General features: G+C 46.5%; 1 protein-coding gene across 1 annotated transcript in view; it reads left to right on the forward strand.

Annotated features, from left to right (window-relative positions):
* Positions 1-7,737: 7,737 nt before the first annotated feature.
* The window catches only part of VAMP2 (vesicle associated membrane protein 2), a 48,314-nt gene continuing 32,491 nt past the window's right edge, over positions 7,738-23,560 (forward strand). Inside the window, exon 1 of the mRNA XM_056498260.1 lies at positions 7,738-8,250. Within this exon, the coding sequence (XP_056354235.1) occupies positions 8,249-8,250 (2 nt within the window). The 5' untranslated portion in view covers positions 7,738-8,248. The remainder of the gene's footprint in view (positions 8,251-23,560) is intronic.

Here is a 23,560-nt window from a genome sequence, read left to right on the forward strand (position 1 = left end):
CTGCCCGAGCTGCCGCAGCGAGCACGGCTCCTCCCGGGCCTTCGGCCGCCGGCAGCCTTTCCTGGGCAGGCACCTCCCCGGGTCCTCAGCGGGCTGGCTCCTTCCCTGGGGGCTGGACAGGCACAGAGACAGTGACAGGGACAGGGAAGGGTGGCAGGTGACAGGCACAGAGAGGGGTGACAGGGACAGAGTGACGGGTGACAGGGACAGAGTGACAGGGACAGAGAAGGGTGAGAGGTGACAGGGACAGAGTGACAGGGACAGAGAAGGACGACAGGGACAGAGTGACAGGTGACAGGCTAGAACAGGGACAGGGTGACAGGGACAGAGAAGGGTGACAGGGACAGAGTGACAGGCTGTAAGGAGCACAGGGATGACGGGCAGAGAGAGGGTTGACAGGGACAGAGTGACAGGTTACAGAGGGAGGTGACAGAGACAGAGTGACAGGGACAGAGAAGGGTGACGGGTGACAGGCACAGAGAGAGGTGACAGGCTAGAACAGGGACAGAGTGATAGGGACAGAGACAGGTGACAGTCTGTAAGGAGCACAGGGATAACAGGGACAGAGAGAAAGGTGATAGGCATAGAGAGGGGTGACAGGGACAGAGTGACAGGTGACAGAGAGAGGGGACAGGGACAGAGAGGGGTTACAGAGACAGGTGGCAGGCTGGAAGGGGCACAGAGAGAGGGGTGACAGGGATAGAGAGAGGTGACAGACACAGAGGGGGTGACAGGCTAGAACAGGCACAGAGAGAAGTGACAGAGAGAGGTGACAGGCTGGAACAGGCACAGAGAGAGGTGACAAGCACAGAGAGGGGTGACAGACACAGAGGCAACAGGCTGGAAGGGTTACAGAAAGAGGTGACAGACACAGAAAGTGGTGACAGGCTGGAACAGGCACAGAGAGAGGTGACAGGGACAGAGAGGGGAGACAGGCTGGAATAGGCACAGAGAGAGGTGACAGACACAGAGAGAGGTGACGGGCTGGAACAGACACAGGGAGAGGTGACAAGCTCAGCCCTCGCACTCCTGGTTGGATCAGGGCAGCAATTAGTGAGTGATTTGTGAACCCTTCCAGAGGCTCTACCTGTGACATGCGAGGAGTGGGTGCTGGGTGTGGCCACCTGAAAAAACAGGGATGGAAGCAAAAAGGGAGTCTGGCTCTGGTGCTGTGGTGGCAGCGACAAGCCATTAGTTTCAGAGCACAGAATTATTAAAGTATTTTCATCATTAAACAGAGCCATGAGAGAGTGGCATCAGCTAACAGGGTAGGAGCTTCAATATGCAGCTCTTCTGTGCATGGTTGTGGTACGAGCCTCGTGTGTTTGCATAAAGACAAACTCCACAGAGCTCTGTGTGTCTGACCCTACAGCATCACAAAGGTTCTTGTCCCACTTGTGGGCACCAGCAATGCACACCAATGCTGGCCAGTAAAGCCAGCACTGACCAGTATTGCACTGGCCTTGCCCAGAGGGGGAAGAGATGAAAGGAAAGTTCATCTGATCAAATTGGATCAAACAGACCCTTGTTTTACCTACGCAGTCCCTTACAGAGCCCATGAATCAGTGCTCACTGCAGAGATGATCTGGTTTGGCTGCACCACTGTGAAAATTCTGTGAACCCTGATGGCTCAAATGCATTTAAAACCCCCTGCCCTGCAGTGCCTGTAGGAATAGATCCAGTGAAATCTGAAGGCTGACTCTCTCTCCATTAATGTGGGAGTACCTTGGGAGGTTACTAGATTACTTATCAACTTTTAATTTTTTTTTTTCCTTTTAGCTCAAACTGAGGAAAATTCATATTTATCACTTACAAATAAGGATCAGTGTTCAGAAAACATGATTTTATTGTTTCAGTTGTATTTGTCTGCCTCCTGAATGCACTCTTCAGTGAAATTACGAACAACAGAGAACATTTGCAGCAGGAATTCACTTCTTGGATGTTTCTAGTTCACTTCCTAAGCAGCGCAGCAAGAAAAATCCCAAAACCAAGCCCTTGGTATTAGTTGTGCTGCAATTAGATCAGCCTGGGGGAAAAATGTGGCTCCCAGGTTCATTTCTTGGTAGTGTATTTTAATCTTCTGTGGAGCCTGCAAGCAGCTGCTGTGGCTATCAAGCCTAATGCAGTTAGCTGAGTAATTGTGGAGACTTGCGTGCACTTCCTGCTAAGACGGTAATTTCATGATAATTACCAAAGACAGACTCCTTTTAGGAGATCTGTAGGGAAAACAGCTCTTGGATAAGAAAAGACACTTTTTGGAAACCCCTCCTGATCTTAGCCTACACTCAGTTTACTTCATGTTAAGGAAGAATAACACCAGGGAGAAAGACCCAAGAAGAGAATTTCAAATCCCATAAGAATGATTACCATAACTCAAAATTTATATATTCACAAAGCAGTAAGCTCAAAACCATTTTTGCCTCTGCTTACTTTGGTTTAAAAAAAAAAATGAATAGTTATTTTTTGTTTGTCTTTTTGTTTTGTTTCCCTTTTTCTAACTGAAAAGAGTAAGTACAGCAGAACTATTGCAAGAACACAAGCACTAATTATTAATTTTAAGAAACTTAGTATCATTAACTTTGTTGAGCAGTGATTTCTGCTGCTGCCCATGCATTGACATTTTCCATTGCAGCCTAGAGTTACAGATCTGGTGCATCAAAACTGCAGCAAAGTTTCTGCTCTTAACAGTGGCAGTGCTGGTGTGTACCTGGAGAAACAGAGATGCCTCCCCTGCTAATCTCTTGCTGGAAACATAGGGAAATGGATTTAAGATAAGCACACAGACACACAAGACTTGGAGGAGTTAATTTCATCTCTAGTGCTGCCAGTGACTTACTGGTTTTTAGCTCAAGTTATTTAGTTAGCCTCTGTTTCTTCATTTGTGAAACTGTTAATCCAGCAGAAGTAACAAGGTGTCTGTGGCTCTACCAAAGCTGCTCTGGAAATGCTCACAAAATGTTTGCAAAATATAATCTTGGATGTACTTACAATTTATTCTTGGGAGACCCAGAGAAGAGTCGAGAAAATCTCTTCTTGAACAGCCGCTCTCGCTTTTTTCGGCCGTGCTTCCCATCTCCTGTGCTTTCTTCTGTGAGCTCCTTCTTCCCTTTGTGCCAGCTCATTTTATCTGTCATAACAACAGCACCTGCTTAGCTGGAGACAGAGGTCTGAGTCTGAAAAGCTCTGCTTTGCTGGGCTGTACCTGAGAGGGTCCGGGTCAGGCAGGAGCTCAGTGGAGATCACTGAGCAGCCACTTGCCATCAGATGAAGAAAATACCTGCTCTGCAAAATCCTGCAGGCACAAAGGGACTCTGGATAGCCTTGCTCTGCTCCACATAATTATGGAATGTAGGCTTGGACATTAGATGTAATGAATATTTCCCTCTGCTCGTTCTCTTTCATGATTGAGAAGTTCCTTAAACCGAGAGTAGAGGCAGCTTGTTTGACACAGCCAAGAGCAGGAGCCAGGAAACAGCTTGGTGCAGGGAACAGGAGCAGTGAAATAAATGTGAGATGGAACAAACCCTGCTAGGCAAAAACCAGACCCCTGAAAAGATGAAGAACCAACTGGGGATTTTAGTTAAGGCTTGGAAATTGTTTCCTTTTTCTTTTGATAAAGCAGTTGATTAGCCTGCATTTCCGTGTTGCAAGGCTTTGTCTCCAAGAATTATCCCTTTGGCCTCTCTGATCGAATTAGTCCCTCTGCTACACATTTGATATTTGGTAATTGTGTTAACTTTTGGTTGCTTGACTTGGAGGGTCATGTCCTCCTCCCCTCTCTGTCTGCTGTCTTGTTCCTGCCTGCTACAAATATTTCCCACAAATCTTCAAAAAAAAAAAAAACCACACAAAACCAAAATTTGCAACCATTTTAAACTTTTCTTCTTCTACTTTTCTTCTCCTCCCTCCTCAGCCCCTTCCAGACTTTTAAGCAGAGTTCCCTGTACCCAGTTTTCACCATAGGGACACACCCAGGCAGGAGGGACTGGGCCTCACTGTGCAAACACTTGGCAGGATCACAGCTGCAAAGTTTTCAGAATTATCCATTAATACCCATTAGCAAGGAACTGTAAATACCATGAAGGAGCACAGGGTCACAAGGAGTCACACCTTGCTACTCAGGCTTGTAATGAGCCACCCAGGGTGTTAACAGGACCCAGGAAAGAGAGCCTGGATCTCTCACAGAAATGGCAGAAAAGACAATTTATTAAAGGAATTACAAACACTGCACTGACTTGTAAAAGGAAATTATTACTAAAGCACTAATATGCTGTGAAGGAATGAATAGAAGTAATGAGTGAAAGAAAATTACACACACCACAACTACAGACTTGAGGTTTTAATTTGTGACAAAAAAATCTCCAAATTTTAGACCCATTTTAGGCAAGCAATGATGCTGAGGTGAAGCTCTGCAGAACAGACCAGCTGTGGCTAATAAATTCAGCAGCTGGGCAGACAGGAATCTGCCTCACTTCTGAGAAATAAGCAAAGCCTGGGTCATTCAGTACCAATTCCACTTGTCTAAAAAGTCAAGAGAAGAAAACAAGGCATTGAAGATAAACATTTAAAACTCGGTGACAAAGGGTTGAAGATATTCAGAATAGATATTTTCTTAATCCTTTTAGACAATAATTTTTGAAAAATTGTACTTTGGACACATACAGTATTTCATTTCTCTTTTGAAGATGAATTAATCTGGCTGTGTTGAGTTCCAGTGTCATAAGTTCTGATGATTTAGGGGGAATTCCTCCTATACTTTGTTTAAATGCATTGCCAGATCAGAAGATTTGAAAATGCAGCATTTGAATAATTGATTTATTTACCTTGCTTTTCTTTTCTGCTTAAACCTTAATTACCATTAATTAACTTAATTACCATTGCTTTCTATAAACCAATTAACTGCTCTCAGCTTTCTTATTTAGCACTGTTTTGTTTTGTTTTGTGAGCCAAAGAGACCAATACCAGTGTCACTGTGGCTGGCCCTGAGATTTACTCTACTGTGGGCAAACCATAAACCTATAGACTACATGATGACTCTTCTGAATGGGGATCCTGCTTGCAGATCTGTGAGAAAATATGTTCCCTTCAGGTGAAGATCATGTAACAACAGTACAGAGCATTTCCAGGAGCCTCAGTGCTCTATCTCCAGGTTGTCCCTAGGTAATTATGAGCAAGCTCTAGCACCTGCACGACTCCAGAACTGATTTCCACTGATGATGGTTGTTGGTGGCTTTCATTCTTGAACATCCTCAGCAGTCTGTTGGTGGCTCTGAAACTGCCTTCATAGACAAAATTTTGCTTCAGGACAAAATACAAACTATGGATGGGGTAAAACCCCAGCAGTTTACAAAGCACACTGATTGTTTCCTGCCCCAAGAGGGGCAGGAAAGTTATTTTCTGAAAGTGGAGCATTTCAATAGACGTGCCTCCAATTGCAGCAGCCCTGATCCTGCTGTTAATAGTATACCAAACAGAATAAGAGGGAAAATGTTTGTGGCAGTGCAAACAGACAGAGCAAAAGATGCCAGACAGGAAAGGAGGTCTGGAGAGAGGAAAGTACCTGAATAGCAACTGGGAGACAATTTCTCTGTGTCCCCAGGATGCAGATTTTCTGATTCAGTTCTGTGACTTAAATGAATTTAAAGCTGTTTGAACAAATTCTGGTCTTATTATTTTTGCCACCACAGGGTGTCTCTGCATCTCTTCTAACACTAAAGGCTTTGGTGGCCTTTAATGGCAGTCTGCAAGCTCCAGGGAATGCAGGGCTAAAGGACACATCCCCCAGATTAGCTGTGGATTTTCCTCAGGACCATGTGCCTTCTTGGATTGGAATGGTGATGCCTTCATTAGCTGGTAGGAAATTCTCTGTTTTTTAGCAGCTGCAGTGCAATGATGCTGTTTGATTTGGTTTTGAGTACTCTCTGGTACCACTCTGGAGGGAGCCATGGCCATATGATGTGGGGCATGGGTGTAGCTTCAGCTCATTCTGCACTGTGCTCACAAGGTCTGAGGTATTTTCCCTGTATTGTAATGCTTCTGCTAATTTCTGATTTCTAATTTTCCTGACTGCCATTTCACCTTTATGCTTGTGGGGGTTATTTTCTGTTCCCCTTCTATCAGAATAAAGCTGGCATGGGGTCAGCACAAACACTGTATTGTTTACTCTGGATAGTTTGTATAATAAAACATTTCAGTATGTTGGGTTTGGAGTCTTCCAGGGGGTTTTTTTGTGTTTTGTTATTGTTGTTGTTGTTGTTTGGTTGGTTGTTTTTTGCTTGTTTGGATGTTTTGAGTCTTGTGAGCTTTGGCCTAGCATCAGTACTTATTCCACCCTGCATGTAGTTGAAGTAATGACTGGAAGTGAGACCACAGAAAGGGCAGAAAGGTCTGGGGCAAGGTCTCTGACCCAGAAGTTCCTGGCCTCGCAAGCCAGGCATGACTTATCACTTTCTCAGCCTTCAGATGTGGCTTGGGTTTGAATGTGAAGGTGAGAATGTCCCTGGTAGCAGCTGGTGCCTGGGTTTGGTGCCAGCCTAAATGTGGGTGATGATGTCGCATCACATAAATAATCATATAAATGTATCATATAAATTATCATATATATATAATATGAATGTATCTTTGTCTAGGATATCTGAAAAGTAAACTCTCCTCAGGAGGGAAGAGTTATGGAGGAATCCCAGATAAGAAGTGCTGAGCTAAGTAATCTGTGGGTGGATAAAGCTTAAAGGTAGTTGGGAATCTCCTGATTGTCATCAGGGCGTAACCGTCAGCTGAAACTCCATCTTTACACAGAGAAAATACAGTTTGAAGTGTTTTCCACTTCCATCAGGAAAAGTTTCTCAGGACCAGGGTCTGACAAGTGTGATGTGTGAGCAAAAAAACGAAGGCTCGAAGTGCTGCCCAAAGGGACATTTATTAATTGATGCAGGTGATTGGCTCCAGCACAAGACAGGCTCACCCTCCAGTGGCAGGAGGCACCACTTCAACGCAGTGGGGAAGCTCTCAGGCAGCAGAGGGGAAGGGAGAGAGGCTCCTGTGACAGTCAGTCTGAGGAGTTCCAGAGTTCCCCAAGAGCTGGATCCCTTCTGAGCTGACAGCCCACAGCTCCCACCTGAGTCAGGCTGTGACAACACCTGAGCCAGGGTTTGGGCAGGAGCTTAGTGTCCTGATGTCCTGGCTGTGGGTGCTGCCACATTCCCTGGCTGCATTCTGCATGAAAATACTCAGCTGGTTGACAACAAGTCGAGAAATTGGGATTGATGCCTTGCTCACCCCTATAACTTTGTGTCTTTGCCTGTTGCTCTAAGGAACAATTCACCTTCTCTTAGATTTCTACATCAGGAAACAGATTTGATCTGATGACGCTGTTACAATTTATTCCCGTCCAGCACCCCAAGATCTGAGGTGTAGATACTTAGAAAAGCTACTTGCCTTACCCGAAGTGGAAGCTGGTTTGAATGGCCAGTGCTGGCTGCCCATGGAGAATTAGTGAAGGCAGCGACAGTGAAGCACCTTTTTACAAGTGAACAAGGTATCATTGGGACAGCAGTGTTAAATGCCACTTGTTGAGAAACCATGCAGACTTTCTCATTCCTTCACCTCTGTTTATGTGTGAAGGCCTTGGTTTGAATGCAGAGGAACATGTGCTGTTTCAGAGTAAGTTTTGTTCTGCACAGGGGGATGGGGCATGCAAGGAAAGGATGCTCATGGAGGGTGGGGTTGGATGCCCGGATTGAGTGTGAGGTGATGTCTAAGCCAGAAGCGAGGGCTGTACCTCATCTGAGACACAACCTCCCCAGAATCAGTGCTTGGTCTGGCCGTTTATCTGTCTCTGGATTTGCTCTGCGGGTTTTCATCCACGAGCCCTCACCCACGACAGCAGGGATTGAACGGCAGCACCTTCCGTCATTCTCCTCCTTTTAAAAAAATGTTTCTGCCTAGCGAGGAGAGGCAGAGAGAAGGTGGCTAGAGAAACACAGGCTGGTTTTCCCGCAGCCCCGCTGCGGGGCCACACCCAGCGCCGTGCGGGGCCGCCCGGAGCGCTCGGCCGGCAGCGGGTGTGCGGGCACCCCGAGCCTCGCCCCGCTCCCACCCTGTGATGCGAGCCGCAGGCATGCTCAGTAGCCGGAGCCTACCCCTCCTCTCCCGGCAGCAGAGCCTACAACAGTAGAGCCGGCTGGCAGCAGGCGCGGAGCCGAAAGCCATCTTTGCTGGAGAGGAGCAGCGCAGCCGCCCGCCCCTCGCCATGTGAGTACCGGCCCGGAGCGCCCAACCGAGCCGGCACCTGCTGCTGCTGCTCCGCGGGACACGGCGGGGACGGACACGGCTTCAAGGGATGGACACGGGTGGGGGGTGGACACGGCTTCAAGGGATGGACACAGGGGGATGGACACGGGCCGGGGATGGACACTGGTGGGGGGTGGACACGGCTTCAAGGGATGGACACAGGGGGATGGACACGGGCCGGGGGATGGACACGGGTGGGGGGTGGACACGGGCTTCATGGATGGACACGGGCAGAGGGTGGGGAACAGACACGGCTCCTAGGGGTGGACACGGGCAGTGGGATGGACACTGCTCCCGGGGGTGGACACGGGCAGTGGGGTGGACACGGCTCCCAGGCATGGACACGGACGCGGGGATGGATTCGGCTCCCAGGGCGGGGGGCTCGGCAGGTGCCGCGCTCGGAGCTGCTGCAGCACCGCCCGTCGGACCCGCTGCTGCCGCTGCTGCGCTGCCGCTGCTGCCGGGCACCTGAGCGCATCTGGGCTCCCTCTGTGTTTATCCAGCGGCCCAGGCGGTTCCTGACATGTTTCTAGTGGGATTCATGCTGAAGAGGGAAGGCTGGGCCAGGATCCTCAACAGGTCCGAGTCAGGGTTGTTCAATAGCATGAGTCACTGAGCGCTGCCGCTCCGCAGCGAGCGGCTCTGGCTGTGTTCGGTGCTCAGTGAGATGCTCCCTCCCAGACGGTTCTGTCTGATCAGCCCAGCCTCACCTTCTCCAGTGCCAATGGCTTCCTGTCAGCAGTGCTTGATAGTAATCTCTTCCTTCTTCTTCCCATCTCTCCAAATACCTACTCCAAGTTTTCACATGGAGCATTAAGGGAAGCATTAACGTTCTCTGCTAGGCGGTGATGAAATCCCCGAGTCCATTCTGAAATCAGAAGTGTGCTGAGGTAAATAGGCATTGATCAGACCCCTCTTCATTCACAAAAGGATTCAGGCAGTTGAAAGCATCGTTTTACTGTGGCCTCAATTCACTGCTCACTCCCAGCGACCCTTAAGGGAGAACCCAAGGAGATGTCTCAAACAAACAGTCATTTGTGCTGGTACTGGGTGATCTTGTAAGAACTGGAGCTTGGTTGATTCAGAGAACATGAGGAGTTCAGACTGTCTAGGAAGTCTGTGATTAAATTATTCCTGAAATATTTCCAATAACCAACTGTTCTTCAGGAGGCATTTTCAAAATAGCATCTACAATCATATATTCTGAAATGTTAGCTTATGTCTTTAATGTTGTTTCCTATATAATATTTCAGACAAGAAGCTTTTCTTCGTGTTGTCCAAAATATTTCCAAAGCAAGGAACTCCAAAAAATAACTTCCTAATAGAAGATTCCTTATGCAAATACCAAAGTCTGTCAGTTAAAGCCAGTCCATTGTAGGATCCTGTTGCCTAGCTGTGTTTCTATTGAGCCAGGTTATGACATCAAACACTTCTATTTGTGTGTGAGCTGTTCTTCAGTGATTAATATATGAGTTTGCTGCTGCAGTTTTATACAGTCTGAGCTGTTCTGACACTAAGCAACAATCAGGTAGTGTTTAACATAACCTGTGTGTGTTTCAGTCTTGGTGTATGTAGGTTTTTATGGGAGCATTTGTAAATGAAGTAGAAAGGGTGATACTGATATAACTTGGTCATACTTCTGTAGGGACTTTACATCAGACTCCTGACAAAAATTAGAGGAAAACAGGAAAGCAGTTTTTGTCTAATTTGGCCAAATGGATTTTCAGTTTGATAAGCAAAAGGAAACCAAGATAAACAAGCAGCTTGTCATTGGCAGTGTCAGTTGGCTCCTGTTTCACTGCCAGCTCTTGTGATGGAGCCTTTCCTTTGAGCATCTCCATGAATGGCACGTCCCAGTGACTGCTGAGTTGTGTTGAACAGCAGAGGTGAGTGTGGATTGGTGACTTGCAGCAGCAGCTGTGGCTGCCTGGCTGCCAGAGCCACTTGCTGCTGAGCACCAAACACTCAGAGGTCCCTTCTGCTGCTGCTCCAGCTGTGGGAGCCCTGGGCTCCCCTGTGCCTGCCCAGACCAGCACAGACATCCTGGTGCTGTGACCTCACTGCTGGGATAAGGAGCTCTGCCTGGGCCAGGTGCCAGCCCCACCCAGCCCAGTGTGAGCAGGGTTTGCTCAGGAAGGGTGCACTGGGTGTGCCCAGGTGTTCCCAGAGAGCTTTCCCAGCTTCCAGCTCAGGCAGTGTCTGAGCCTGGGCAGAGTTCTCTGTGTTTCATGGCTCCCAGTGGGCTTTGTTCTCTCAGTGAGGTGCCCAGCTGCTCAGTTTGTAGTGTCCTGGGGTGAGGAGCTCTGCAGTTGGACCTCACAGTGTGTGGAAGCAGCTTCATGTTGGTTTGGAGCTGACAGGAGCAGACTCTGCTTGACCTCATGCTTGTGTTCCTTATTCACCATGTTTTCTGTGATCCAGGGTTGTGTATCCCCCAGCAGAGCTGCATGATTCACATCAGGTGGCACTCTGTCCCTGTGGCCTCTCACAGTGAGCACAGCTCAGGCAGGTGAGATCCATTCAGGTAACTTTCACATTTGCACAAGCAGGGAAGAGGAGGCTGTAACATCAAACAATTGAATGAAAGGAGAAGGACATAAAAGGGTTTTAAAGCAAGAACAGAGAAAGGTTAGTGCAGCTAACCTTTAACTGGCAGTAACAGCTGCCAGTACAGCTGGGAAAATTGTTCCAGGTGTGAGGAAGAGCACACAAACTCATTTGGAGGAGATGTGAGAAGCAGTGAAGGACAAAATGGTGCTCAAAGTTGAGGTGCTTCTGAGCTCTGCTCCTTGCTGGAAAACAGGCCAACAGCAGCAGGTGAAGTGATGGTTTTGTTTCATTTGCAATGGTCACAAGCCAGTGGGTAACTCTGTACAGCAGCAGCTCAAGGCATGGTGTCATCTGCTGTGTGCAGCCAGGTCTGTGAGCAGCAGCAGGGTGCCTCTGATCCAGAACAAATGTCCCCATTGCAGGCACAACTTCTGTGAGACAAGCAGCAGGGCAAAGCACCTGGCTCTCCCCAGGGCAAAACTGCATCTCATTCCTAGGGCAGCAGTTAGTGTTTCCTAAAAAAAAAAAAAAATCCTGCCTGTTTTAGAGCAGCAAGGAGGGCATGGGTGGGATTAAAATGGTTGCAGCAGTAGCAATGAGTCTGTTCTGGTTGAATGTCTTATTCAGTTTCTCTGAGAAGAATGTCATGACCATTTTCTCCTGTTGTTTGTGGAGCACTACTTAGCCCTGCTTTTGTGGGCAGAATTTTATAGAACTTGTCAAAATCTCCCTGCCCTTCTCTCGTGCTGATCAGAGGAGACAAACAATTCAGCATAATCCACTTCACAGCCCTGATGCACTCCTTTCAGGGAGTCCAGTGCCTTGCAAAAGTGCATACAGCCAGTGCATGTCCTAGGAAAGTCCAGCATGAAATGAAGGGATGCACATTCTGAGTGTGCAGCTGTTCCATGCTGTGCCTGTGCTCCCTTAGAGATGTTCCATAAGAGCTCCATAAATCCTTTGTGCAGGAAGATGTGAGTCCCCTGGAGCTCTCAGGGTTTTACACCTGTGGCCAGCTGCCTCAAACCCAGGCAGGCCAAGGTCAGGAGTGACATTTTCTGGCATTCTCCCTCCTCCCTGCAGCCAAGCCAGAGGGAGTGATGGTTTGAGACTGTTCACACAGCCATGGCTGTGGAGGGGTGGGCTGCTCTTCTCACCTAAGGGATGACATGGGGCTTGCAGTGAAAATAACCAGGCTGTTCTCAGAGCAGCAGGGCTGTGTGCATGAGAAGAGGTTGTGAGAAGTGGAAAGCACCCCATTTTCAGCACAGTCCTGACTTGTGTGCTGGTTCTGGGGCTCACAGCTCTGAGTGAGAGCTTGAAGTGAGGGTGTAAGAATAGGAGCTGCTGTTTAATCTGCTGCCTGGAGACATCACCAGAGGGATTCATGTGTTTTATTCATTGTTTGCTTCCCTCCACTTGCTCTCTTGTGGCACCATGCAGACACAGATCAACTTCTTGTGTTGCAATAGAAATAAATGCTTCCAGCTCACATGAAGTGTCCAATACACTCCACCTGCCATTTGAAGTAAGGGTGGCCCAAGTAGGTCATAAATCTTTTGGATATTTGGGTGATGAGTGTGTGAAAGTGTAGAGTTCAAACTCAGCCAAGGAAGTAATCTCAGGGAGCTCCTAGGAATGATATGTGACAAGTACAGGCAAAGATTATGTGTCCTAATAAACTTTCCTCCAAACAGGCTAATATTAAGTAGATGGAACCCAAATACATGCAGTTTGGTGGTCCCTTTCCCTGTGACTTAGCTCTCCCTGGTTCTGCTGTGCATCTGCCACAGCTTGTTCCCTCGACTCCCAGGCATTTTTCACAGTTCCAGCTGTGGAGTGACTCACAGGACACTGAGAGTGGCTGCAGCAGAAGATGAATTGGTCTGGCAAAGGAACACTTCTCTTTCTTTTGGGGAGCTATTTCCATAATTAATGTCTTCCTGAGGAATCAGTGATCAAGCTGTAGAGCACCAGGCAAAGCCATGTTTGTGTGCAGGTGTGTACAGAACATTCCTGGGTGGGGGCATGGACAGGCTGAGGGAAGGAGAGGAATGGATGCAATGTTCTCCCTCTCCTTGACTGCTGCTGGGCTTTCTACCAAGTAGCCACATCCAGGGAAAAAGAAGAGAGTGACCAGTCCAGCAAACTATCAGTTCTGTGCATTCCAGTCACTAATCACCAGACAAAGAAATCAGAATTACTGTAAACCAGCTCCTCTGGCACCCTCTGTGGGATGCAGAACCCAAGGAAGCCGTTCCCTGCCAGCTTCAGCCAAATGTTTACAGCTCCAGCACAGACAGCCACAAGTAATTTCAGATTGACCAAACTGTTTGTGTCAAGCAATTACAACTCACAGGCAGAATATTCTGTCTCCCACGTCATTCAGCACTCTCTGCTGTCATTATTCTCAGCCATTACCTGCAATTAACCAGCCTGGTTTTTTAATGATGCAATTCCTTTCTTTCTGTTGAGCACTCTAAACCCTTTTCCATTATGCACTGAAGAACCATCAAATGATTGCAAGGTGGGGTTTAACTGCTCGGCTATGACAACGTTGTGTTTTCCCAGTGTAAATTAGTAAGTAACTCGTTGAAATAGAGCTGTCTGTACCTTTGCAAGTGTTTTGTTGGTTGCAGTTACCTTGCTGCTTCTGTACTGGGTGATATAACCAGAACGGAAGTTTCTAATCAAATGATCTGAATTAAGTGGTTCAGTTCCTTGCTCTTTTCAGATGAAAAATTTAATAAGAAAAATAAAAGTATTATTAATAGTAGATATAATTAATAGAATAAACCAGAGAAAAAAGTAATTTATCATATGTTTTGTCTTACACCTGGACTCAGTATCACAGAACTCTTCAGGAAAGTAGAGATTCTCCTATGATCACCTTTTAGAAGATAAACCCCATGTTTCAGGAGCTGTGTTTTGTTTAGTTTGGTTTGTTTCTGTTTATTTTTTTTAAGTACATTCTCATCTCTTGCAGTGTAAACCAGTAGATGCATTGCAATGTATGGCAATGGTTTCCAATATGTGCTCATGGCATATTTGGAAACACCAGGGAGCAGAAAGTTTGTGCTGGTGAGGAGCCTGTGCTGTGACCTTCACTGGAGGTTTCATTGTTTTGGAACCTGTTGAAACCAGAACAGCCTTTGCAAGCAGCTGGAGACAGAACCAGAGCTGCTGGGTGGTGGAAGAGGCTCTCATGGGTCCTGTCTCACCAATGGTCTCCATGTGCTGGAGGCTGAGTAGGGAAAAAAGTGTCCAGGGAGCTTCCAAAACTCTTTACATGGTCTAGAAAGGAGCTGAAGAGAAGAAACCCACAGTGATAAGTGTTGCCTTGAAATCTTCTTAGTGCTTGGTACTGGATGGGTGCTGGCTTTCTTTTAAGATGCTTACACAAGATCCAGATGGGAATTTATATATTGGAATTTTAAATTTTTCACTGGTAATTGAGATTTGAAAAGCAAACGGTATTAAAGATGCAGTCATTCTAGCAAAAGTGTCTTTCTTATTTCCTATTCTGGAAAATGTGTTGCTATAAAATTGTCAAAAGACTTCTTTGCATTCCAGGAATTGAAGTTGCAAAATTTGGTTTGAAATAACTTCTTGAAGGACTGCAGATTGCCTGTGTTGAGGTTTTGAAAATTGTTTTGGGAGATAATGAAAGATCTGCCTGGATGGTGTCCTGAGCCAGTCCATCTGATGGGCTCTGCTTTGAACAGATGGTTGCACTAGATGATCTCCAGAGGTTTCTTCCAGCCTCGGTGTTTCTCTGGTTCTGTTTGAAAAGGTCAATCAAAATTGAATATGTTTGAGTTAATTAAACTAACATTTGGCTGTTTCCCAGACATTCAAGATCTTAATGTTTCATCCATGATAACTTTGATTTTCAACCCATTGGCAGTGGATGTCATCTCTGACAGAATGGGAAAACCTATGGTATTCAGGAAGGGAGGGAAGGTAGGAGCTTAGAAAAATGCAGATCACTGGAATGCATTATTAAATTTGGCTGGAATGCAAAAGTTCTTGTTCTTCCCATGGAGAACAAAACCCAGACTCTGTGCAAGCAACCTTCCATCCTCAGTGCAGCCTTCTGCAGCTTGGTGTCAGCTCCCAGCTCCCTACACTGTGTCTCACCAGACCCTGGGAGTCTGGAAAAAGCCATTGTGCTGTTCCCCTGTCAATGCTGCCTCAGCAGAGCAGGGTGATCAATTTAATAAAAATCCATATGTGCTTGTACCAAGTGAGAGTGTTCAGATCCATAGCAGAGGAGAAATCTCCCTGCCACCTGCAGCACACAGGAGGGGTGGTTGCTGGCCAAGGCAGGAGGTGATGCTTGGGGTGGTACCCAGAGCAGAGGCTGGACAAGGTTAAGAGAATAAAGTGGGGATTTATTAAAGGCCTTCAATAGATACACCTGGGGCAGTCAGAAGCCTCAGAGGCTGCACTCAGAATGGACAATGGTCATGAGTTTTTCAGACAGATCTAAGTTTGGTCCATTTACATATTGGGTGTTAATACTTCAATTACAGCTTTAGGTAATAAAGTCATTTACCCCCAGTCTGCTCCCCCCAATTCACTTTTGGTTATACTTTTCAGGGCCTGAGGCTGTAGGGTGTCCTTGGCTCCCAAGCCTGGAAAGATTGTTTTGTCTGACCCAAGTGTGAAGACAGCAACTAACACTCTGTCTGGAGTTCAAATTTATGCACTAATGCAGTACAGGATCTGAAATGTATGAAAGCTGAAAACTTAAGGCATCACCAGGAGCTGGATGGTTCCCTATCCCAGCATCTTCCCTGCCTCTCCAGATCTCCTTCCTCATACTAGATTTACCTCTGGAGCACTAGATGTACCTGTGGAGGAGAGGTGAGCAGTGAGTTTCCCATTCAAACTGCTTTTCTCTCTGGAATCACTCTGAACCCTCACAGTGAGTGATCCACCCAAAGTCCTCAGCTCTGCTGAGTTGGAGCCTATGTAAGAGCAGGTGTGCATCCATGAAGGCAAGGTCTTGGGAACTGGCTGCCCTGGTTCTCAGCATGTCCCCTGCACACACAAAGCCAGGGGTGCTGGCTCTGGCAGCTGGGAGTGGTGTGATGCACTCACTGCTTTTTTGGACACAGGTCTTGGACTATGCAAGTGTCAGCATTTCAGAAATATCAGGATGCTGGTAAAGCTTACTTCAGGAGGTTAATGGTTAGAAATTGCATTTGTTCATTTGAATTCACATACAAAAACAGGGCCTTAATTACAGTGTGCTGCAGCAAGGCAAAGGGCACTGCTGCTGGCAGCACAGACCAGTGCATGGGTGTGTGTTTTGTACCTTATTTTGGAGTTTAGAGGGGGATTCTAAGCCTGTACGTGATCCTGAGCAACACTAAAAGAAGAGACAAAACTCTCTCATCCCCTCTGTCCCCCAACTCTTTTAGGCTGACTTGTGGGAAAGCTTTCTGAACTGCAGCTGGGTTTGCTGATTGCTCTGACAGAGAATGGCTCTCCCTTCTCTTTCCTTCCCATATCTCCAGCAGTGTCCACTTCCAGTGTGTGCACAGGGACAGCAGCTGCACCCAGCACCTGCCATGGTGACAGTTCAGGGGGCAAAGGGAAGGTGAGCAAAGAGCTTTAATCAGTATCAGCAAAAACATCCCGAGTGCATTGAGTGGCTTTGGTATTGGGTTGTTTCCTGCACATCTAAAGGGGGCTGGGGTTTGATGATGACTTCTGTCCCACTGGCTCCCCGAGGGTTTGAAGGCAGAATTTGCTGAGCTGGTGTCAGAGCTGTGGTTGGAGCCTTTCTGCTGATTGGCATCTGGGGACAGCTCACTTGGGATGGGTACTGCCAGGGTGAATCAGCAGGAATCTTCCTGGGAGCTGCTGACAGCCTGGATATCCCAAGTGCTCAGCAGAGATCCCACCAGGCTATAAAAGTCTGCTTTGTGAAATGTTTGACTTCTTCTTTCCAGCAGGGAGCTGTACAGTCATTCCCTGACAGCTGAGATTCTGTCTCCCACACACATGTGAAGATCACACAATGACATTTCTCAGCAACTTTGTTTACTAGATGATACAAGTACAAAAATATTTCAAGCCACTTAACACCTTGATGCTTTTTTCTTAGCTTTGAATATTTTAGGGAGGCAGGGGGGAGGAATGGAAAGGCAGAATATGCCCTGCACATCTTGGCATGCTGACAGGGATCACATTTTTCACATCAGTCTCCATTGCTTCATGTACATGAAGTGATGTGGTCTCTTGTATTTCATCTTTGTGACTGGTACCTGGCTTCAGCAGCAGCAGTGTTAAAGCAAAGACCTTCCCATCAGCATGTTCACTGCCCTTGCAGTGACAATCAGCTTTATGCACTTGACTCTGGGGGAGAATGAGCAGATTTGATTAAGTTCTGTGCAGACTGAGATGTCTCAGCAGTAAAGCAGAGTGATCTCCTAACAGAAATCACAGCTGACAGGTGCTTTTCTTGTTTAACCCCCACCTGGCAGAGCCAGTTATGCTCTCTGCAAGTGGGTATTTTTCCTGCAGCTGACTCCCAGAGAGCTGTTTGCTCAAGGGCTCCTTCAGCAGCCCAGCTTTGGAAATAAAGCCTGTTCAGTCCTGATCTGCCCCTCCCAGCCCCTCCTGTTCCATGGTGAAACTTGTCATGCAGAAAGAAGGCACCTGGAGTAAAACACAACAGTTAGAGTCCAACAGCAAATATTTGGGCAGAAATTGTGCTGTTTGTGTGTAAGAATCTGAATGTTTGTGTGTAAGAATCAAGAGAGTGCCTGCACCTTGGAGAAGGTTCTTGTGTGCTGGCAGTGAGCAAGGGGCACCAGGATTTCTCAGCAGCTCTCTGTAGTCTTGGAGCAATCTGCAGGTCTCGGATCAAGTGAAAGAACTCCAGAAATCCTACATTTGGTGGCACTGAGTGGCTGAAAAGTACTGAAGTCCCTTAGGGGATGAAGTGCTGTGCAGGAAAGGGAGAAGGATTCCAGAAGGTCATGTCTGTGTGGGAAGTTAAATCCAAAATCCTCAGAAGCAACATGGCTACTGACTCAGGATCAGGCTTAGCCCAGAGCTAAATCATTCTGTACAAGCTGCTTTCACTCTGAGTAGCTCCAGTATGCTGGAATGCTGCAGTAGCTTTGCATAAAGTGAAATTAAAAAACAAATTTTAAAAAGTAGCAAAGAGTAGTTCAGAAGGTAACTCCCAATGAATTAAGCATTGCTTACTTTGCTGAGTGAATGTGAAAAATCCCCAAATATTGCAAAATATTAAACATTTAACAAAACCTAAACAGTGGCTAGCCAAATGTTCATTTAATTTAAAACTTCACTTCCTTTTTTTAAATTTTCTTTTTGTGCTTTGGTTCTGGTGCTTGTCTCTAGGTCTGTTTTTGTCTATTTACAGCAAAGGCAGCTGTTTCCTCAAAGTGGAGCAGAGTATTTGTGCTTCACTGTTTGGGTACATGCAGCCATTTGTAAGACTCCTCTAGTGGAAAGGATTTTTCTCAGTGGTTTACATTTATTCCTGTTGTCTTTGTGTTGCTTTGAGACTGATTGTGCAGGTTGCTGATGGGATTTTGCATGTAAATGATGAAGGAGTAGCAACAGAAACACATCCAACAGCCTGTCAGCAGTGACAGGAGGCAGGATTGCAGAAATTCCTTTGTCAGATAAACAAAGGGAATCCCTCTGCTCTGAGCTACAATTCCCTTTAATTTGGTCAAAGTAGAATAATCTGCATTTATTCTTCTTGGCTGTCTCTTTGAGAGAAGAAACTCGGCAAACTCTGCTCATTCTTTCATAACAGAACAGACTGGATGTGGGCTGGGGTCAGAAGAAAATTAATTTAGAATATGTGAGGGATTGAGGTGAGGGCCTTGACTCTTTCTTAAGGAACTTTTGAATTTCTGAAAAGCCTTTGCATTTTCTGTGCTGCCGAGCTCCAACCTGGTAAATCCTTTTTTTGGGAGCAGCACAGAAAACTGAGACTTGTCATGATGGACAAGGGTGAGGAGGACACAAGGACAGGCTGAGTGCCCAACACTCTGTGACACTGCACATCACTCTGCCTCTCTGGTGTGCAGAGCTTGAATTTACTGCTGTCTCTGCCTTCTGTCTGCAAAGCACAACAAAGGGAAGGAGAAAAAAAAAAAAAAAGAGTCAAGGACTTTGGTTATCTTCAATTACTAAACCATTGCCCAAGTAGTGGGGGCTTGTTTGGAGCTGGGAACTCCTTATAGCTACTGCCATAACCAAAGCAGGGCTCTTCTTGAGAAGCCTTTATTTCCCTTTACTTGTGTATTTTGTATTTCTAAATATCGATGTAATTATTTTTTAACATGGATTTTTCACAGAACTTGCTCTTAGGCATGTCCAGATACTCAGGGTGTGTAGCTCAGAGATCAAAAAAGACAAGTTGACCTTACAAGGATTAGGAGAGATGTTAATTCTTCACAAGAAGTGTGAGATTTTAGGTGAGAAGATATTCAGCACAGGAACAAACACTTCTCCCCAGGAACATGCAGATTTTATTTTTTTTTTCAAATTGCTGCTGTTTATAAAGACACTTGCTTTGTGCCAATGTGTATAAAGAAAGCTCAATTCAGAAGTTTCCATGATGCTGTGCCAGAGCTATTTTACATGTGAGCATTATGATTTCAAGCATGTTGTGTTTGACAATTCAGTGTTTTGTTCTGTCCTTAGAAATAAAGCCCTGAGAGGCTGGTATTTTTAATATGTGTGTGCATTAGATGGCTTGTTTTGGGATAGGCTTTTGTTTTGTTTGTTGCTCACAATATCCAAAATGGAGAAATTGCTTGACAAATTTAAATGCTGGAATTCAACACCTTTTTTTGGGGAGCCTCATCCCCAGTCCAGTGGTGTGGCTGCTGTCCCAGTTTGGGGATCTGGCTGTGAAGAGTCCTTGTTTCTTGCCAGGGGAACTTTGCTTTTCCCAGGATGTGCTGCTGGTGCTCACCCTCTCCATTTGCAGCAATTTTAATGGCAACAGAGCAGGAACAATTGTTTCAAGGTTGTGTCTGCAGTATCAGAGAAACAGAGTTTATTTCCTAGAAGGACAGGGGGTGGCCACTGACTGCAGAGGAACTGGCCCTGCTCATGAAAGAAGAAAATCATGGGCTGTGTGATTCCATTCTAGGTAGAAGAGGATGCATCCAGCTTCTTTCTCTTTCCTTCTTGTCCCCTGTCTGTAATAAACATGTAAGTAAAGCAAATTGATTCTTGCAACACTGGCAACCTCAGCACTGCACAGATTTGCACAATACAAACATTGATAAATGAACCAAAGAATTAAAATCTCCTTGGAAAACTAGGGCAGTTGTAGCTGTATAGAATATATTTATGGCTTATTTTCCTTCAGTGTAGCAACAGTTGATCTAAGACTGACCTTTGAATATCTTTGCTCTCATGTAACTATTTTGCCTCACAAAACCTGTGGAGTGAATTTGTTCCAGCAGTCTGTACACAATGTGTGTCTTTTAGACTTTTTGTCAGAGGCCACATCCTGTGTCATCAGGAATAAATTTGCCTGGCTTGGTTCTAATTTGAATTTTGATTTCTTAAATGTTCATTTAAAAAAATAATAATAAAAAAAATATATATATATAAAAGGCAGGAGGGGGAAAAAACATCATGCTGTAACATCTGAATGGAACACAGCCTGTGGACTGGGGAAAATATCTTCTGACTAGAAAAGATCTTTGAAGGGAGAAAATAAATTCCCTATGGAAGGATCAAAGCATATGAAGGTAATGGATTATGACAAGGTAAAAAAACACCTGGAGAAAACAGTTAGTTGAAACATAAAAGAGGGGAATAGGAGGGGGTAGGTTTTTTGTTGGAGATAAAGGGTAGTTAGATGGTTGGCTAAGTACTTGAGATTATATGTTGTAGCTAAGGGGTTATTAGTGGGAATAGGGATGTTTTTCCTGTCTGGTGCAGCCTCCACTTCTGTGGTGTCAAGGTAGCCCTGGAGCAGCAGTCCTAAATTCCTGCTCTGTTGCAGTGCTCTGTGCTGGTGCCTGCAGCCTAATGCACCTGCACTGCAAGCAGGTCCTGTCAGACTGACCAGAGACTGACATTACTGTAATGACTCTTAAAGTCACTTTGATAGCCTGAGCAGGTCTGCTAGGGTCAAAACTACATTGAGATTATCACAGAAAAAAGGGCAGAAACCCATCTGGTGAGCTAGGAAGTGTTCATGGGCGAGGAGCTCTGGAAAGAAGCTTTTGTTCAGGTTGTTCTTAGCAAAGATCATCTGTGCTGCTGGAGGTGTGTGTGGGCCCTGTTCATCCTGCAGCTTTCATGGCTCACAGGCACACAGAAACAGGAGCTAAAGCTGAGCAGCAAAGATACATCCTCCAGGACCTCCCTCTCAGTGACACAGCAAAGACACATCCTCCAGGATCTCCCTCTCAGTGGCACAGCAAAGACACATCCTCCAGGACCTCCCTCTCAGTGACACAGCAATGACAGATCCTGCAGGATCTCCCTCTCAGTGGCACAGCAATGACAGATCCTCCAGGATCCACCTCTCAATGGCACAATGACAGATCCTCCAGGATCTCCCTCTCAATGGCACAATGACAGATCCTGCAGGATCTCCCTCTCAATGGCACAATGACAGATCCTCCAGGATCTCCCTCTCAATGGCACAATGACAGATCCTGCAGGATCTCCCTCTCAATGGCACAATGACAGATCCTCCAGGATCTCCCTCTCAGTGGCACAATGACAGATCCTCCAGGATCCACCTCTCAATGGCACAATGACAGGTCCTCCAGGATCCACCTCTCAATGGCACAGCAATGACAGATCCTCCAGGATCTGCCTCTCAGTGACACAGCAATGACAGATCCTCCAGGATCCACCTCTCAATGGCACAGCAATGACAGATCCTCCAGGATCCACCTCTCAATGGCACAGCAATGACAGATCCTCCAGGATCTCCCTCTCAATGGCACAATGACAGATCCTGTAGGATCTCCCTCTCAATGACACAGCAATGACAGATCCTCCAGGATCTCCCTCTCAATGACACAGCAATGACAGATCCTGCAGGATCTCCCTCTCAATGGCACAATGACAGATCCTCCAGGATCTCCCTCAGTGCCACAGCAATGACAGATCCTCCAGGATCTCCCTCTCAGTGGCACAGCAACGACAGATCCTCCAGGATCCACCTCTCAATGGCACAGCAATGACAGATCCTCCAGGATCCACCTCTCAATGGCACAGCAATGACAGATCCTCCAGGATCTCCCTCTCAGTGGCACAGCAATGACAGATCCTCCAGGATCCACCTCTCAATGGCACAATGACAGATCCTCCAGGATCTCCCTCTCAATGGCACAATGACAGATCCTGCAGGATCTCCCTCTCAATGGCACAATGACAGATCCTCCAGGATCTCCCTCTCAATGGCACAATGACAGATCCTGCAGGATCTCCCTCTCAATGGCACAATGACAGATCCTCCAGGATCTCCCTCTCAGTGGCACAATGACAGATCCTCCAGGATCCACCTCTCAATGGCACAATGACAGGTCCTCCAGGATCCACCTCTCAATGGCACAGCAATGACAGATCCTCCAGGATCTGCCTCTCAGTGACACAGCAATGACAGATCCTCCAGGATCCACCTCTCAATGGCACAGCAATGACAGATCCTCCAGGATCCACCTCTCAATGGCACAGCAATGACAGATCCTCCAGGATCTCCCTCTCAATGGCACAATGACAGATCCTGTAGGATCTCCCTCTCAATGACACAGCAATGACAGATCCTCCAGGATCTCCCTCTCAATGACACAGCAATGACAGATCCTGCAGGATCTCCCTCTCAATGGCACAATGACAGATCCTCCAGGATCTCCCTCAGTGCCACAGCAATGACAGATCCTCCAGGATCTCCCTCTCAGTGGCACAGCAACGACAGATCCTCCAGGATCCACCTCTCAATGGCACAGCAATGACAGATCCTCCAGGATCCACCTCTCAATGGCACAGCAATGACAGATCCTCCAGGATCTCCCTCTCAGTGGCACATCAGTGAGAACCAGGCCTTTGAAAAGCCTCCAGAGGCTGAGATAAGTGACTTTGTCCAAGGCTGGGGTGCCCCACTTCTCCCATTTATATCCCATCCTTCTCTGAGCTCACCACCAGGCACAAGTCCCAGGGTTTGTGCCAGTGTTTACCTGAGTGAGGAGGTTCTCCTGCACTAAATATGGAGTGCTGGATCTACTGAGAGACACTCAGCCATCTCTAGGTGCTGCTCTCGCCCCTCTGCTTTATTGCTCCAGATATTTGAGCAGTTGCATCTCCACAAACCTGCTGGTTGCTTCCTTTGCTGACAGTGTTGCCTAAACAACATTCACTGTCTCAATATTCAGCAAAATTTAGATTGCTTTATTTTATATAGATGGAGCAAGCAGCACTGGGGAATGTGAGGGGTCACCACCACTCCATGCTCCACCAAACCTTGGTTTGCAGCCTCTTCTTATAGAGTGGTCTCTCATTGTAATCAATAATTTTTGGTTTTTTGCTGTCATATTTTTGCCAGGTAAGCAGTGGTGGTTGAATAAACATCTGTAAAGTCTCTGGGCAATAGTCAAGTCCTATAGATAACCATCTGGTCTTGGTAGATATAACCAGCAAAAATTGGGAAGTCTGGTCTTTATAGATAGGCAGCATGGATCAAACA

Source organism: Oenanthe melanoleuca, chromosome 9 (assembly GCF_029582105.1).
Source record: "Oenanthe melanoleuca isolate GR-GAL-2019-014 chromosome 9, OMel1.0, whole genome shotgun sequence".
Classification (NCBI taxonomy): Eukaryota; Metazoa; Chordata; class Aves; order Passeriformes; family Muscicapidae; genus Oenanthe; species Oenanthe melanoleuca.